An 18,123-nucleotide genomic window follows, 5' to 3' on the forward strand; every position below is an offset into this window, starting at 1 on the left:
AAAACAGGCAGCTATACTGATGTTGAGCTTAAAAGGTTTGCTGCTTTTATTGATCTTCAAATTCTTCAGAATCTTAAAATAATTTATTTACGACAGTACATTTCAATAAAGTGAAAAGCTGTTTAGTCTGAATACAGAAAGCTGTGACTGAGATAGCTACCTTGATGACAACCTTGCCGATGTGTTTGCCCTGCGCCATGAAGCGGAATGCATCCTCAATCTGCCCGCGTTCGAACACAGTGGTGCGGAGTGGTCTCACGGCTCCAGACTTTATTCCATCAGACACCAAGTCGGCCACAGTCGCCCACGTCTTGTGGGAGTCGAACAGGGCATCCAACAGAATACCATGGAAACTTATGTTCTTCAGGAAAATAGCCATTCCTGTAAACAGGGTTTTTGTCATTACAAGATGATGTGGGGAACAGATATTCAGGCAAACTAGTTTTTGATCAATTTAATTATCAAAGCAGGAAAGCTAGAATCTATAAAATAACAACTTATGTTTTTACTAGGCATTAATTAGGTCCAGTATAAAATAATCCCAGTGTTGCCACATCAGTTACTTTATCCAATGGCCAATAAACAAAATGCTTATACGCTTTGTAACAGCATGTCATCTACATTTGCAATAAATTCAAGCCAAAACAAGACAGATTATATATCTGTCCATTGGTCTGAATAGTTTTGCATTTGGTACAACGCTTTAAAAACCAAATCGAACTATATCCAGATAACTCTTGGCTTTAGCTGTCTGGATGATGTCATGTTACTTTACCTAGTGAAGTGTTTCTCGACAGGTCGAACTTTCCGATCTCTAGGAAGCGACCGTGTCGTGCAAGTAGCCGCAAGCTGGCCTGGAGCTTCTCTTCCGCCAGAGAGTTGAGAACAATGTCCACTCCTGAAAACACGTTGAACAAAAATGGTCTAAATTAGAATGTGGTTCTTAACTGAACGAATCTCAGAGCAGTGTTGAAATAGGCTGATCCATTAACAACTAGAAAACATTTCAGTTTATCAAACTACTGCATCAGGGGTGGATTTAGGACGGCACCCCATCTCCATTTTAGCTGAAAGCTATACAGTATCAACTTTGTCTCTCGCTCAAAATCTAGCATAAACAATAATATAATTTGGATTATATATATGTTTATGGATACCAAATGTAACATACAGACAAATAATAATAGCACAACATTTAATCTAACTGCATCATTTGTATGCAACTGATTTGACAATCACACAAAAAAGTTGCAACTGCATTGCATCTTCAGACATGCATACTTTGTTCTAATCATTAAGAACATAATTATGCTGACCACTGCAAAATGTGACGTACGTACTTGGTGGAAACTGATACATACTAAATACATTGATCTATTTTACTCACACAAAACACATGCATGTCGGTATGTTTCTGACGATGCTGTCAAATAGTGGTCTATCATTTAAATGTTGAACAATTAAGCTCAGACATGGGTGAACTTCCATACCTTTGCCCTTTGTGGCTCTGAGAAAGTCGAACTCGAAGGAGAGATCGCGTGAGTTGCTGAAGTTGCAGTCCCGTAGCTGTGGGAAGAGTTTCTTGAGGTAGTCCCTCTTCTCGGCCGAGCCCACCGTGGTGAACACCTCACAACCGTGATGCAGCGCCACAGAGATCGCCGCCTGACCCACCCCACCACTGCCGGAGTGGATCAGCACCTTGTCACCCTTCTTCAGGTTTCCACGCACAACCAGAGCATAGTAGACTGTCGAGTAAACCATTGGAACCGTCGCAGCTTCCTGCATGGACCAGGACTCGGGGATCTGCCAGAGGTAGGGGCGGTCCACGTCAACAGTCGTCGCCAAACCCTGCAAGAAAAAAAGCCCACTGCATGTTACACGAGCAGTTGGCCAGCCATTAAGGAAAAGAAAGGGATGTATATTTAAAGACATTTCATGAGTTTTTAAACTACGGCTGTTTGATGTCTAACATTTTTTTTCAACACTTTCACGACACAACTCACAGAAGAGAAACTTGATTCCACCACAAAAACTACTCCTAACTGTTAAAAAATATGTTATTAACACATTAATGTTCATGTCACTGTCAAACTACACCTCAACCCACAGACATACCTTTGCTGGAAGAATTCCCATAATTCTATTGCCTGCCTTGTCCCGGCCTGAAAATTCCATTCCCAGAATGCACTCCTGTAGAGCCATATCACCAGGGATGGCGTCAGGTGGGAGTTTCCCAGTCGCCAGCATGATGTCACGGAAGTTGAGCGACGTGTAGTAGACACTGCACAATTCTTTCTCCATGTTTGTCGCTGCGTCGAAGTACTTCAGTGGTGACTCGATCCACTTGAGACTGGACAGATCTCCTCGAGTTAGAACATTCACATAGGCATGTTGGCAGTCCTTCAAGTAGAGTTCTGAAAATAAAACAGTCTGAACATTCACATAGGCATGTTGGCAATCCTTCAAGTAGAGTTCTGAAAATAAAACAGTCTGAACATTCACAGGCATGTTGGCAGTCCTTCAAATCTACTTCTGAAAATGAAACAAAGTCTGAAGATTCACACAGGCATGTTGGCAATCCTTCAAGTAGAGTTCTGAAAATAAAACAATCTGAACATTCACATAGGCATGTTGGCAATCCTTCAAGTAGGCAATCCTTCAAGTAGAGTTCTGAAAATAGAGCAAAGTCTGAACATTCACATAGGCATGTTGGCAATCCTTCAAGTAGAGTTCTGAAAATAAAGCAGTCTAACATTCACATAGGCATGTAGGCATGTTGGCAGTCCTTCAAGTCGACTTCTGAAAATAAAACAAAGTCTGACCAACAACACCACACGTTAACAATGCACATTAAAGGTAATCAAACATGTTAAAAATAACCTTTGAAATTAAAGGAAATAAATATCACTTTTGACTTTGTGACTAGATTTATCAGAATAATGTGGCTAATTGTTTTTAACTTCTGTGTCATCTATATTTCACAGGTGACATTACTGCTTAATTAAATTACTTGACCTAAATCTCTCTCGACTCAAATAACGGTATTGAACAGTATAGTCTGAACATATTCTCTGTAATACATCTTTCTAGAACTCACGTGACGGTATTGGTATATGTCGATATGACCCCCACGATCCATCTTTGTACACATTCATGATGAGATCTTTCTTGAGCAGAGTTCGAAAGGTCAGACTGTCAGGTGAGATGTCAATGTCGGCACTCGGGGAATGGCTGAACACACAACTGTAATACCAAATTGAGAGGTAAATACCTAAAATCCAACTATATCCAACACAAAGAGCTAGTTCTATTTAAGAATGTGAGGTCTACAACAAATTTAAATATTCTACTCATCCTGACATTAAAAAATACCACTGACCAATGGCCAGGGCAAGTCCATTAAATACTCAATTTCAACAAAACATTGGGTTTGATCAGATGTGACCTGGAACAAGCATTGCAAGTTAACTAAAAGTTCAACAAGATGGGCAATTAATAAACAAGAATTATACAAATTGATGTTTCGTGTGCTGTGTGATGAGCACCCATAGGTTAACTATAAACAGTTTCAATGACTTAGTACTTAGTTTAATACAAACTGATTTAAACATGAAATTTTAATGCAAAAGTAATATCTATGTCTGACCTTTTTACTTTGTACTGCAAGATAAAACATTTTGTATTTTTTTATACATATATTTATATCTTTACTATACTATACAGTGTAAAAAAATAAGCTGTTTTAGACATTTGTATTAGATTCATGGGACAACTAAGAACGCTCACACAAGCCTTCAACACATCGTAATTAACAGTACGCGATTTAAATGAAAAATGTCATCACAGCTGTATTACTGTCTTATAAATATATCTTACCGTAGTCTCTCCCCACCAGGCTCCTGCCGTAAGCAGTTCACCAGTCCCAGAATGCCGCTGTGTTTATGCTTGGCATACAGCCATAGGTTTTCTCCCTCAGGTCTTGTGACAACCTGCTTAAGTTTTTCTTTCACATCGTCCACCCAGCCACATTCAAAGTCATCCACAGAGACTAGAGTCTGCTTGTCACACAACTCAACTCTCTTTCTCAACAAGAAGAGTGTGGAGACAACTCCGTCGGATTTCTGGCACACAATTTCAAAACCCGACTGTTCAAACAGTTTGACCCATTGTTCCTCGCCCAAGTAACACGCACACGATCTGCCAGGCCCCACTGTTGGCAGGTCACTACCGAGAGCTTCCAGCATCAGTGCGATCTGGAAGTTGTGAGTCACTTCTTGCACCAGTAGAAAGCTTGTCTTGGGTAGAGAAGTAGAGATGTTCTGAAGGATGGATGGAATATCTGAATGCTCGTGTAGGTGATTCTTCATCACAACTAGATGGGAATGGCCTATGACGGCCGGCACATTGTCAGACTTGTTCCAGTGAATGTACTTGCAACCGGCAGACGTGAAGTCGGCCGATTCTGAATCGTCGAGGACAGCGAAGTCTAGCTGCAGCAGCGGCTGTGAGATCATCTGAGGAATGATTGATTTGAACAGTCCACCTCGTCTAGCTCCCAGCTCGGTCACTTTAAGCTTCTTCGTCATGCAGTTCTCCAGAACAACATCAAGACACGGTTTCAACACCGGCGGCTGCGACAGATAAGACAGGAGCTGGTCGGACTCCAGTTCCGGATGAAAGGCTTCGAGAATATTGTGAACATTTTCAGAGAAGTTCTCCGACACTGGGACAGACAGAATTTTCTTGAACACCTGCATCAATCCACAACGAGGCTTGTCTGCAAATTCGGCCACTCTTTCTGCCGACACCGACGGAACTTCTCCATCTGCAACAACTGATGACAGATATTCCTTGTTGGGAACACATCCCGTGGTGTTTAGAGTGAGGGATTTCAGATAGGAAGCAGCAACGTTTGAGCAGTCCTTGGCGTATTCCTGGATGGAGGGCTCCATGGAGGAGAGCAGGTTGTGTGTGTACGGAACGAATGTGAACTGCTCCAGTGTGGGGGATGTCTGATGCTGTCGACGCGGCGCCACTGTGGCATGCAGGTCCATCATCTCAACACCACCCGCAACACACGTCCGCAGACACGAGTCAACCTTCACGTGAATTGCTGGAAATATCAATTATAACATGATACATTTTAAATGGTACCAAGTTAATGTCAGTCTTAATCAAATCATGATATCCAATCTCCATCACGTGTAGTTACTACACATGGCCTTTACAGCTATGGCTCACATTCAACATGTTAGGAGGTTTTTTTTATATCCTTTATATGCAAATGGAAAAAACTAAGGAAACGCATGAATAGTAAAAGCTAATATTTACTGCAACCAAAACCATTATCCACAGTATCAGGAAGTTAACCTGTTTGCTGGCAGTCAATTCCACAATACTCTCATTTACTGCGACATTACATCATTTTATTACAGGCATAACTACTTTAATATGGAATTGAATTTAGTCTCAAATACAATGCGTTCTTTTAATTTTTCGCCACAATTAGTCCCCATGTCAATACTCTGTACAGGATTAAAATATTTTACTTAAAGGAAGCATAGAAACATCAAAAAACAATAACAATGTTAAAGCCGCACACCCTAGTTCCATCCAGCGAAAATAATTATAATTTGGTTAATCTACAAACCTGTAACACACTTAGATCACGTTTTTATCAAATGGAGTGAAAAAGCAGGTTTTATATCGATAAATACCATGGGAATCCCCATGTCCCAATTGCTTGAAATAATTTTGAAAGTTAGTATTCTGATGTCACTGGTATATAGAAGCACAACAATGCCTACGTCACGACAAATTTCACAGACTTGGGATGCGTTCGTTTCACCTCTCCTGGACATGTTCCAACTGTTCTGTCCTGGTTGTATCCCCTCTCCAGATATCTTAAGACTTAGCAAAATTATTGGTTTTAAGGGTTTGTAACGTTTTGTATTGAGACACATACTTGTCTGAACTTTATTGTTACTGAAAATGTTCACGAACTGTGAAGAAAAATCTCACAAATGAACAACAACAAATCGGATGTTGATTGCGCGAACTGTGCACGAGAAAACAAACCGCACCAAAATGATAACGGTCACGTGATATACCAACGTCTGTGACATTAAAAATAGATTGGACCTCGCTTGCTTAACGTTTTTTTCTCGACAACACGTTTTGTGAAAAAATGCAAAAAATGCATTTCGTGGTTTTACAAACATCAAGATTACCAAAAAGCACTTCAGGTGAATGGAAATGTGTATTCTAAATAATAAAATGTAAGTAAAGTGCAATTTTATTTGTGAAAAATGGGGTTTAATAGCGAAAAACAACGCCGTAATGGTTAACAAATAAATGTAACTAGGGTGTGTCGCTTTAATATCAATATCAAATACAATCAATAATATAAAAAACATTTTTATCTTTATTACTGATATCCCCTAATTTAGTAGTTTGAAGACAACATTTAACAAGCCATTCAAGACCCGATTTTAGAACCTCCATATAAGACTTACTATTTTGTTGTTCCGTCAGCTGCATGGTGTGGCCGTCATGGGTGCGTGGGTCGATCTTCAACATCTTAATCCTGGTGGGCAGGCGGAGGGCGTGTCCCGGAAGTCCCAGCACTTGGATCTGCAGCATTGTGTCGAGGAACGACACCCAGTTCCCGTCCCACAGCAGGTCACCCTCGTCACCTGACACCACACAAAACACTTGATAATCACATGTTAACAAAACATTTAATAACCACATTTTAACAAAACACTTAAACGTGCTCCTTCACGGAATGTTGACATAATTATTGACCCAACTAAGTATTATATGACATTTGATTTGTACCTAAAAGTACTTTATTGAACCATCTACATAACCACAATCACATTTTGTGTTATTTTATAAAAATAATTGAATTATGGGTACGGTCCATAATTCTGAGAAAAATAACGGCTATTTGGAGAGCAAAGATGTGAAGTATTATTTTGAGTCACATGACGGGCATTCCCCGAATAACCGCAGTGCTAAAACGATTCACCAAGCTCGTGTAATGAGAACGATTGACCGTCCTCTGCGACGTAGGGTAAATATAATTAATTTTTTTAAAAATGAACATAAGTTATTAAAAATTAATAAAAATATGTACTCAATGATATTAAGCTTAAACATTAATTTATTTTAGTAACAGAAGCATGTTAAACATCGACAAACCCGACTAGTTAGGCCTTTGCATCTATAGGTAAATTTATCGTTAGTCGTACGCGAAAAACATCTGGATCACAAACACCGTCATTTTCCACCTTGTCAAATTCATTATTATACTTGGGATAGGAATTGTTACGTTTTTAAAGAATACTCTGAACTAGACAGTGTTTATATACGAAGTGACTAACTATATATATTATATAATATATATATATATATATCTATATATCTATATACGAAGGCCGTGTCTATACCCTCCACTAACGAGGGCTGGCTATATTCACAGCAAAAATGTATATAGGCGGTAACTAACCTTCTGACTACTGCAGGCGAGATATCTCGCCCGACGTCACGTCAGTCGATATACTGTGCACTGTATACAGTGCATTCCCCAATTCATATTTCCCGCCGTTTTGCACACGACACTCACCGGAAACGGAAATATAATTAAAGAAAAAAGATTTTTTTTCAAAATGGTGATTTTTGTTTTGATTTTTTCAATTGAAAATACCTTGAAATTTTGAGTTCAAAAAGTGGTTTTCGGCAAGTATTTTCGCTTGACAACAATGGCGGCACGTCGCGGTAATTTTCAGGGATCGATAGCTGATTGTAACAGCTAATTTGATAATAAATTTGATCGTTTTACCAACAACGAAAATTACCAAATATTGCAATATGAATCGTAGTTCGGGTTTAAAAAAAAATTCTGGTCAGAAAACCACTGTTATCGGGAATAATGGACATAAATACTGCACAGCTGGCCACAAATGCCCGTAAGTAAACGCAACTTTTTCGATTTTTTGCCTAATTTTAATCACCATTAGCCGATCTAAAATAATAAAAATTACGAAAAAAGACACGAAAATAATACTTACCGATTCATATATGAACTTTATTTCATGTATTTATGAAACATTTAAGTGAATATATGTGAGTAAAAATTATAAACTTGTACCCACTCAACATGGTTTTTGTTAAAAATTAATCCAGTAGTCTAAAGGTTAAGTACTTGTATTTGATTGATCCATATTACCGAACCATCTGGAACAGGAGGAATACATACTAAGTACTGTACGAACAGTGCATTTTCTGAACAGGGGACAGGGTGGGGGAGTATATGAATTTAGTGGACCCTCTTGTGTACATTTTTCATAGATATATGAATAGCGTCATATTGTCCCTACAGTACTAACAAAAAATTAATTATAATAAATAAACGACGACGACGATGAATAAATAAATAAAAATAACAATTACAAATTATCAGCAGCTTAGGTAGTTTAACTGAAAGAGAAACTAACTACGGAGAGTACACAAACTAACAGGGCTTGAACTTGATAATTTTTCACTGATTGCAATTTTAAGGCTGCTTACGTAAATTTTGTAAAAATAAATATGACTAAAAGGTTATTTTGCTGTATTTAGTCACTTTTCAAATGCTCAAAATTGCAATGGCCAATAAAATTCAAAATATTTTTTTTTAATAGTTTACTAGTAAAGCCGAGACCACTCCCGGGTCCCCCTCTAAATTTATGTGACGTCTCTGTAACAAACACCCCAACCCACCCCACCCCGACATGATTTTACCAACATTATAATACATGTAATAATAATAATACACAATTATTACTACTACTACTACCTTTTTGGGGTGGAGGGGCCGTGTTTTATCTGGAGGAGTTTTGGCTATAAAAATGCAAGATTAACGTGCGTGTGTGCAGGCTGAACTTGTCCCTGCACATAGAACTGGATTCAACTGGGTTAAGTACTAATTAGCCAACCTTTGGATGACAAAACATGCAAAAGTACACTTTTTTTTACGCTATACATTAAAACCGAAATACCACTTTGCGAACCAGTCAAAATAATTTGCACACGTGCCTACTAATAATAATAATAATAATAATAATAATAAATGGTGAGTTCATGTTCCGACTGTTTATTATTTTATTTCAGCGTATTCGTGGTTATTTTCGTCATGAAATAAATATGTTTTATTATTTGCCATGTATATAGCCGGCCCTCATTTGCCAAGTCTCTATAAATGGCGATCGTTTATATAAAATCCACAAATACATTATACGGTTGTCGTATATATAGTGTTTTTCCGTATTTTTATGACTTTTTACAAGACTTCTAAATTTTAAAAATGAAGCGTGTCGTAGAATTCCCTCGATCGTAGTTCAATTAAAATATTTTGGATCATACAATAACTAGGTTTGGTATTCCAAATGAATGTAGTTTCATTTATAATGCATATTTAGAGAAACTAGGCCCACTAAATCCGTGATTGAGCTCCTTTAATAACCACATTTCAACAAAACACTTAATAACCACATTTCACAAAACACTTATAACCACATTTCAAAAAACACTTATAACCACATTTCAACAAAACACTTAATAACCAGTTTCAACAAAACACTAACAAAACACTTGATAACAACCACATTTCAACAAAACACTTAATAACCACATTTCAAAAAACACTTATAACCACATTTCAACAAAACACTTAATAACCAGTTTCAACAAAACACTAACAAAACACTTGATAACAACCACATTTCAACAAAACACTTAATAACCACATTTTAACTCTCTTTACTCACTCCCCACAATGTACTTTAACAAGCAGCTCCACCTACTACATAACCATAGGCCATAACCCTCACTCACACCACCTTTCCCTCTTCACCTATTCTATTTGCCTGTCACCCCATAACATGACTTGCAGACAGTATGGGTGACCAAAAAAAAGAAAGGAAAAAAGACCAACCCCCTACTAAGAATATTTTAGAATATTCCTCAACCAGGAAAAAAGAGAAATTGAAAACAAAAGTTAAGTGTTTTGTTTAATGACACCGCAAGAGCATATTGATTTATTTATTATCTGCTAATGGATATATAAACAAAGTATTAATTCAGACAATTAAGTACTAGAGCAAAGACGTTACATTTTTCAGTTAGGAACCAGCGATCTTTTAAATACAGTTTCCCATAGACATGACAGTACATTCCCCGGCCCTTAATATACCAGATGTGGGACACTGTTAAGGACACAAGAGGGTTCACCGAGGGGATTTCATTCTGTAACCAAAGCAGCCCAGGCAAGCGTTCTACAGACTAAGCTAGATCCCGGCCCTCAAAAAGAAACAGAATCATTAATAACGGATTAACACCACTTTTTTTATGTTAGGCATTTTATCATATGCTAGTTCTGACATGGCGTATTGGATGAAAGAATCTCATTGCAAACCTGTGCCATTTCTTTCTGATAAGCATCAATATACTGCATAACCAGTTTTCTAGAAAGCATCCTTAAACAGTGGCAGATCCAGAAAATTCATTTAAGGGGGCCCCAATGACATGAGGGGGAATGCCAATGGAACTTTCGGGGAGGTTTGGAGGGAGATCGTAAAAAATTTTATACTTAATATATAATAAAATTATAACTGTTGCAAAATTTAGGGGAGTGCACGCCCCCCCCCCCTCCCCCCCTAGATTCGCCTCTATTAAAAGTACAAACCTTTATTGCTGGCACTCAAGATGCCCTGAAAGGTTGGCCCATAGTCGTACCCTCTTAACCCAAGTTCCTTGTACACATCTGCCTTTGATAGAAGCATTCCACCGTTCTTGGTCGGACTGGATGGTGTATGGCAGATTGCGTCGTCCTCGAAGTGACTGAGAACAGAATCGCCGAGTTCACTCACTGATCCACTGACTGTCAGCTGACCGTTCTCACAAATCTCAAAATCTCCCGTCGCCTGCATAATACTAACATCCAGCTTCACTGTGCCTAAAAAAACAAAAACAAAAACAACCCAATTATACTTTTAAATCCAATATAAGCAAAATGTATGCACATCCACTGAAATTATTAATCAACATAATGAAATCCACTGATCATGCACAACCCAATTTTCAGTTATTGCTATCGCATGTGTGAGGTCGTAATAGAACAAACTAACGATAACCCTAACCCTTGTATACAATCTTTATTATTTAGAAAATTTGTTTCTAATTTTCATTATTATTCATACATACCTAGTGCTAGCACAACAAAATGCTATTCAACCTGAGTCATACCTACACACTGCAGAATTCTCTCCCTTGCCGGATATGCGCAATGCTATCCTTGCACGGGCTACCTGTAACTTCATTCTCGGTTCAAAGTCCACCCACCGAGGGAAAGCCTCATAGGGGTGGGTGGGAAGTATAGTTTGTTGTGCTAGCACTATGTAAGTATGAATAATAATGAAAATTAGAAACCAATTTTCTAATAGTCTTATTCAACTTACTGTGCTAGCACAACAAATATGCTATAACGGACGTGCAATGACACCGTTAGAGCACGTGAATTCAACATTAATGGGAGGAGGTAAGAAAATAGAGGACTTACCCATACCCAAAAAGCTCCTTTGAAGTAATGACATGAAGATAGGACGAACCACGACATACGGTAACCACGACATACGGTAACAAGGAGTCAAAAAACTTTTGGGAATAAAAAGGGGCTTCCCAAAAGAAAAACTCATTTCCATGAAAGGGAGGAAAAACATCTCCCCAGGGAGAGGAAACGGTAGACAACACTACAAAAAAACCCATCCCTCAGTAAAGGGTGGAGTGTTAAACATGTCCGAAGCGTGAATCAATGACAGTCGGACGGAAAAGAGGTCGACCCCTTTCCGATGCCCTGTGCACAGACACAACGTGTTGAGCCGCAATGACTGTCTGGATCCTACGCGTACGCCAGGACCAACCACCATATCCCGGAAATAGAAACGGTCAAAAGTGTGCCATCCTTTCCAAAGCCCTGCATTCATGACCTTTATAATATCTAAAGAGTCATGAAAATTCAGGGAAGCAGAAATGGCTCGGATCTCATGTGGTTTAACAGAGAAATTCCGTAACACATGATCACCCGCCATCTCATATGCTAGCTTGATGGTAGATGCTATCCATCGAGACAAAGCATTTTTTGTGACATCACCCGGCCTAATGGTATAAGAAATAAACAATCTCTGTTTACCCTGCCACCCGTTTTTCGTACACTCCAAATAATACTTCAATGCTCTCACCGGGCAAAGAAGTCTATCCGAGTTATCAGATGACAGTGTACGAGATAAACTGAACGACAGTAGGTGGAAACTCTTCCCCCGGAGACTGGTTTTTAGCAACAAAGATAGGGTCGGTACGTAAAGTAACAGACCCGTCCGAATTGTAATCAACCAAGTCATGCAAAAAAGCATGTATCTCACTGATCCGACGACAAGCTACCAGTGAAACCAGAAACAGAGTCTTCCACGTCAAGGCACGAAGACTAGCAAACCTCAACGGCTCATAAGGCGCACCCTTAAGAGCATGCAACACCAGAAAGACATTCCATTTCGGAATAATGGAAGATAGTTCAACCGTGGATTGTAATGATTTAAGTAAATCATGCAACACCAAGTTCGTAGAAAAGTCACGACATCCACACTGTTTAAGAGTAGTGAAAATCGCAGCTCTGTGACTTTTCACTGTCGTGACTTTAAGTTTCCTTTCTTGGACCAATGCCAGAAAGTACTCCGCTAAATCGTTGACAGTAGGCGATAAGGGATCGAAATCCCGTGCGTTCGCCCAACGAACCCACATACGCCAGTGACATTGATAAAACCGACTCGGTAGATTTGTGCTTTGCTGAAGAGATGAGATGCGCAATTCTTGTTGAAAAACCTCTGCGTCGCAAGGAAGCCCCGATAACCTCCACGCGTGAAACCGGAAGACCTCCGGCTTCGGATGCCACACCGTCTTGACTCAGTCGCTGGCCGAGTAGATCGGACAACACTAGTATCCGGAATGGGACTACCACTAACAGTGACAGGAGCTGTGGAAACCAGGGCTGCGCCACCCACAGAGGAGCTATCAACGTCACGTGACAAGGTTCCTGGACCACTTTGGTTAACACCTTGCCGAGTAAGACAGGAGGAGGGAAGGCATAAAAATCCAGTCCCGTCCAATCCATACAACGTGTCGTACTCCAACACCAATGTGTCCGGTACCGGGGACACGAACACCGGCAATTGGTTGTTCAACCGTGTGGCAAACATGTCCACCTGTGGACTGCCCCACACCCGAAGAACCACTGCGACCACCCCTTTGTTCAACATCCACTCCGTCTGAACAGGGGTATGTCGACTGAGGGCATCTGCTAACACATTCACAGATGAAGGAATGTGTTTCGCCCACAGAGTGGTCCCTAGTTGGTCGCAGAATTCCAAAATCGAAAGAGCTTTGCGACCCAAAGTCTCCGATTTGGTTCCACCCCAACGATTGAGATATGCCACTACCGACGTATCGTCGCATCTCAACAGAATTCGACGGTGTCGAAGAACACACCAGAAATGAAGACAGGCATCTCCAAACAGTTGATATGAAGCTTCCTCTCGGAGATTCCATACCCCTGAAATGTGTTGATCCAACAGATGCGCCCCGTACCCGTGCAGCGACGCATCCGTGAACAGGATCAGATCCAGAGCAGGGGGGTGCAACGGAACCGATAGGGACATGCACTTGTCCGACAGGCACTCCTGTATCGGATGAGTGAACCATGGGCCCCAGAGGCACTATCGTGTCCCAATTGTGACCGTCCCACCGTGGGGACAAATGCCACTGGAGTGGTCGTTTGAATCGTCTGAACCGCACGATCAATGAGGCCAGAGATTCGAGGTGGCCCAACACCACATGGAGAGATCGTACCGTAGTACTTTGCTCCCCCATCAAACGTCGCGCTGACGTTTGGAAATTGTGGATACGCGCATCGGTGGGACGAACCAACGCTACCACAAGATCGAAGACCACTCCGAGATATGTGAAAATCTGAGCCGGCGTTAACTCCGATTTCACCCAATTGGGAATAAAACCCAATTGGAGGATCGTGTCCAAAACCAACCCGACATTGGTCTGACACTCCTGTTGCGACGAAGCTGGGATCAACCAATCGTCCAGATAGGTATGCATTCGAACCCCTAACAAATGAACATGACCTACCACCGCTTTTACCACACGTGTAAAAGCATGGGGACTCGTCGCCAAACCGAACGGGAGCACACGAAACTCATACGCTTTCCCGTCGAACAGAAAACGCCTTGTGCACCAGGACATAGAGGTATGCGTCTTTCAGATCGATCGACGCAAATTACAAGTAAAGAAAACTTTTTGCCAAAGCTTAACAGGTGGACTGCAGAATTGAGAATGAAGTTACAGGTAGCCCGTGCAAGGATAGCATTGCGCATATCCGGCAAGGGAGAGAATTCTGCAGTGTGTAGGTAAACTCAGGTTGAATAGTATATTTGTTGTGCTAGCACAGTAAGTTGAATAAGACTATTATGGTCTAGCACAAAAGTGTTTTAAAACATCAGTTAAATGTATTTTGTTCTTCTCATATCCTTTTTAAGACTACAGATTTGACTGGTGTGTTTTCACTGGAGTTGAGAACAGTTTTATGAAACACTTAAAAACCTGTTGAATTTTTTTTAAATCAGTTATTGCATGTTTTGCTCTTTTTTATTCAGCATAACATAACTTCCTCTCTTCTGTCAAAATGCGAGCTCACCTGTTTTGGGCAGGATGGTTGCGTGGTGTATGTCCACGTTTTCGAAACACACAGGCATCTGTTCATAGAACATTCCTTTCATTCGCGCCAGTGTCTTCCACACGAGCACCAAATAGCCAGTGGCCGGGAAGAGAACTCTGCCATCAATCTTGTGACCTATCAGATAGTAGTCCTTGGACTCGGGAGATATGTCAATCTCGAACGACATCTCTGAGTTCATGCCCGTCCCACCACTGAGAAACTCGTCGTACTTAGGCACGGCCCACGACTGAGCATGGTCCCACTGCACTAGCGGGCTAATCATCGGAGTTCCACACGAAACAGGGAACTTGACAGGTGGAAACAGCTTCATGGGGTCAAAGTTCACACCATTCATGTAGCACCTAGAAACATTAAAACATTTCTTGCCATTTACAGTTATTATTATAATATTTTCATCCAATTTCTACAAAAATTGTCTTAGTAAAATTGGCATAAAACACTTTTGACTTTTGATAATCAACTAAAAAACAAAACCTTGATATAATTAATAAAGAGCTGGTTTCCTTGCATTTTGTGGTGGTTTGTTAATTACAGATGGCGAGGGTTTTTTCCCACAACAAGCACCCCCAAAATGGTCAAAACATGCGATACAGACAATTAGTGGAAATTTAAAAAATGTAAGTTTTTTCTATAAAACTTAACCATAAAATCCATCCAGTCTTATAAACACTTCATTTAAAAAAGCTTATTAATACTTTTTTAGATAATCTAAGTGAATGAAAACAATATTTGCATAACGACATACAGTGGTTCACAACAAGATGAGCACGTACTTGCCCAGACTGGTGTAGAAGAACTCGAGGTTGTCGGGATGATTGCGTTTCATCAAGCCCACGAACGTGCACGATGTACTCAGCGACCTCTTCAGGATGGCCTGCAGCAGACAGTGGGGGGCGATCTCTATGACGACGGCGTTCTTTGGAACGTGCTGCAGTCCCTCCTGGAATAGCACGGGGCTCACCAGGTTGTTCACATGGTAGTCGGCAGACGACAGCTGGGCCAGGGCCGTGTCCCACTGGGATTCGGGGATCGACGAGCTGATCCAACGCTTCGTCCTCGGTTTGGGTGTTATCACCTGTAGTAGACATTTGTACACCCAGTTATACACCGTCACAATACTTAGTATCATGGAATTCAGTGTTATCACCTGTAGTTGACATTTATATATATCCAGTCATACACTGTCACAATACTTAGTATAATGGAATTCAGTGTTTTCACCTGTAGTAGACATTTATATATCTAGTTAAACACCACTACAATACTCAGTATAATGGAATTCAGTGTTTTCACCTGTAGTAGACATTTATATATCCAGGTAAACACGTCACAATACTTAGTATAATGGAATTTAGTTTTGGTGTTATCACCTGCAGTAAACATTTATATATCCAGGTAAATACTGCCACAATACTAATTAGTGTAATGGAATAGGTTTATTATATATCAAATGACATTGTATACCTCCATTATGAGGGAAAGAAAGAACACTTTCAAAATATACAATCAATCAGCTAGTATTTAACAGAATATATATACTGAACAAAAAAAGAAACTTCCGATTTGTACATATAGTATTTGTTGTGTTAAAGAATTCATTGTGTAATGAAATTATATAGGTAGTATTAGCCTTGAGCTGTATTATCAGGATTCATGAATTTTATCGATTATTTTCACTGTTAATCGTCGACAACGTGAAATTCAATTTGCACGTGCATGCATGGTTCAACATGTCCCGTGTAGTATTCTGTCAATTTGTTTTACATGTCTTACTGATATTGTTGTCAAGTGAACGAAAACGCTTCAAAATTTGCAAAAAAAATTCATTTTTTTTTTTTTTTACATTGTAGCATTTTTAGTATGCCAAGAATACCCAATAATTTACGCGAACGGGCGAATTGGCATGCTTGATGCTGGCATGTCGACAGAAGACGTTGCAAGGCATGTTGGGAGTTCTAGTCGAGCGATACGAAATCTTCGCGTAAGATTTCGAACGACATAAAGCACCAACGACTTGCCACGTCGTGGACGTCCGCGTGTTACAACGCGTCGTCAAGACCGCCATATCATGAACACGCATTTGCACAATCGATTCCAAACTGCCACTGCTACTGCTGCTAACACCTGGGCTTCATGATAACCGAATCAGTGGGCACTGTTCGTAATCATCTGCTGGAGAACGGTTTACATGCACGACGTCCTTACATCTTAATTGGGCACGTGTACACACTCGTTGGATATGGCGACACTGGAATACCATTCTTTTTTCGGATGAATCCAGATTTTCTTTACAACGTGGTGATGGCAGGGTGCGTGTCTACCGTAGGAGAAATGAACGCTATGCTGACTGTTGTGTTCTTGAACGAGATCCGTTTCGGGGGGTGGGGGTTGTGTCATGGTCTGGGCAGCCATTGCCCATGGTTATCGTTCACCACTAGTCGTCATTGATGGCAATTTAAATGCTCAACGTTACCGCGATGACATTCTCGCTCATCACGTCATTCCTCTGTTCCATAACAACGCCAACATCTCGATTTTTCAGCATGATAATGCCACCTCTCATACAGCTAGAGATACTATAAATTTTCTTAGGACAAATAACATTGATTTCATTGATGACTGGCCCGCTAAAAGTCCTATCTCAACCCCATCGAGCATGTCTGGGATAGTCTGGACAGACGATTGAGGCGTCGTCCCAACCCACCCGCTAACATCAACGAACTTCGTCAAGCGCTTATTCAGGAATGGAACAATATTCCACAGGCAGAAATCAACACTTTAGTCAATTCTATGCACCTGCGATGCACTGCAGTGGTCAATTCAAGGTGGTCATACCCGTTATTAAGTGGGGTTTTTTTTTTTTTTTTAACCCCTACCACACTTGGTCAAAATTTCTCCCAGTTTCTGTTAACCTATGGCCAAACGATGCATCATGGAACACTCTTTAAACGCATATATAACAATTATTCCCCAGGTTTGTTTTCATCAAGTTATGTTAAGCAAAGTTAGTGGAAGTTTTGTTATTTTGTTCAGTATATATATATTTATTACCCATATGGGCTCAAATATACGGGGTAATATTTTTTCGATCTCTGCACAGTGTGCAGATTGCTTCTACAGTCACTAATTGGCTGGCTTTAAAAAGACAAGATTTGATTGGCAATTACATACTGCCGGGACTACTTTTTGTTCATTCATGATTCCATTCATCGGTCAAACTATTACTACGAACTTCAAATATTTTTTTACGATACGAACATTTACGGAATTAAAAAGACCATTTC

General features: G+C 40.2%; 1 protein-coding gene across 3 annotated transcripts in view; it reads right to left on the reverse strand.

Annotated features, from left to right (window-relative positions):
- LOC121378992 (fatty acid synthase-like) overlaps nt 1-18,123 on the reverse strand; it is a 55,731-nt gene that overhangs the window by 13,246 nt on the left and 24,362 nt on the right. For all 3 annotated transcript variants that reach the window (XM_041507422.1, XM_041507425.1, XM_041507424.1), the window contains exons 12-21: nt 15,613-15,914; nt 14,798-15,180; nt 10,730-10,999; nt 6,516-6,695; nt 3,877-5,113; nt 3,098-3,243; nt 2,116-2,414; nt 1,491-1,848; nt 776-898; nt 161-381 (exon numbers count right to left, since the gene is read on the reverse strand). In XM_041507422.1, coding sequence (XP_041363356.1) covers nt 161-381; nt 776-898; nt 1,491-1,848; nt 2,116-2,414; nt 3,098-3,243; nt 3,877-5,113; nt 6,516-6,695; nt 10,730-10,999; nt 14,798-15,180; nt 15,613-15,914 — 3,519 coding nt within the window. The remainder of the gene's footprint in view (nt 1-160; nt 382-775; nt 899-1,490; nt 1,849-2,115; nt 2,415-3,097; nt 3,244-3,876; nt 5,114-6,515; nt 6,696-10,729; nt 11,000-14,797; nt 15,181-15,612; nt 15,915-18,123) is intronic.

The sequence above is a fragment of the Gigantopelta aegis genome, chromosome 8 (genome assembly GCF_016097555.1).
Source record: "Gigantopelta aegis isolate Gae_Host chromosome 8, Gae_host_genome, whole genome shotgun sequence".
NCBI lineage: Eukaryota > Metazoa > Mollusca > Gastropoda > Neomphalida > Peltospiridae > Gigantopelta > Gigantopelta aegis.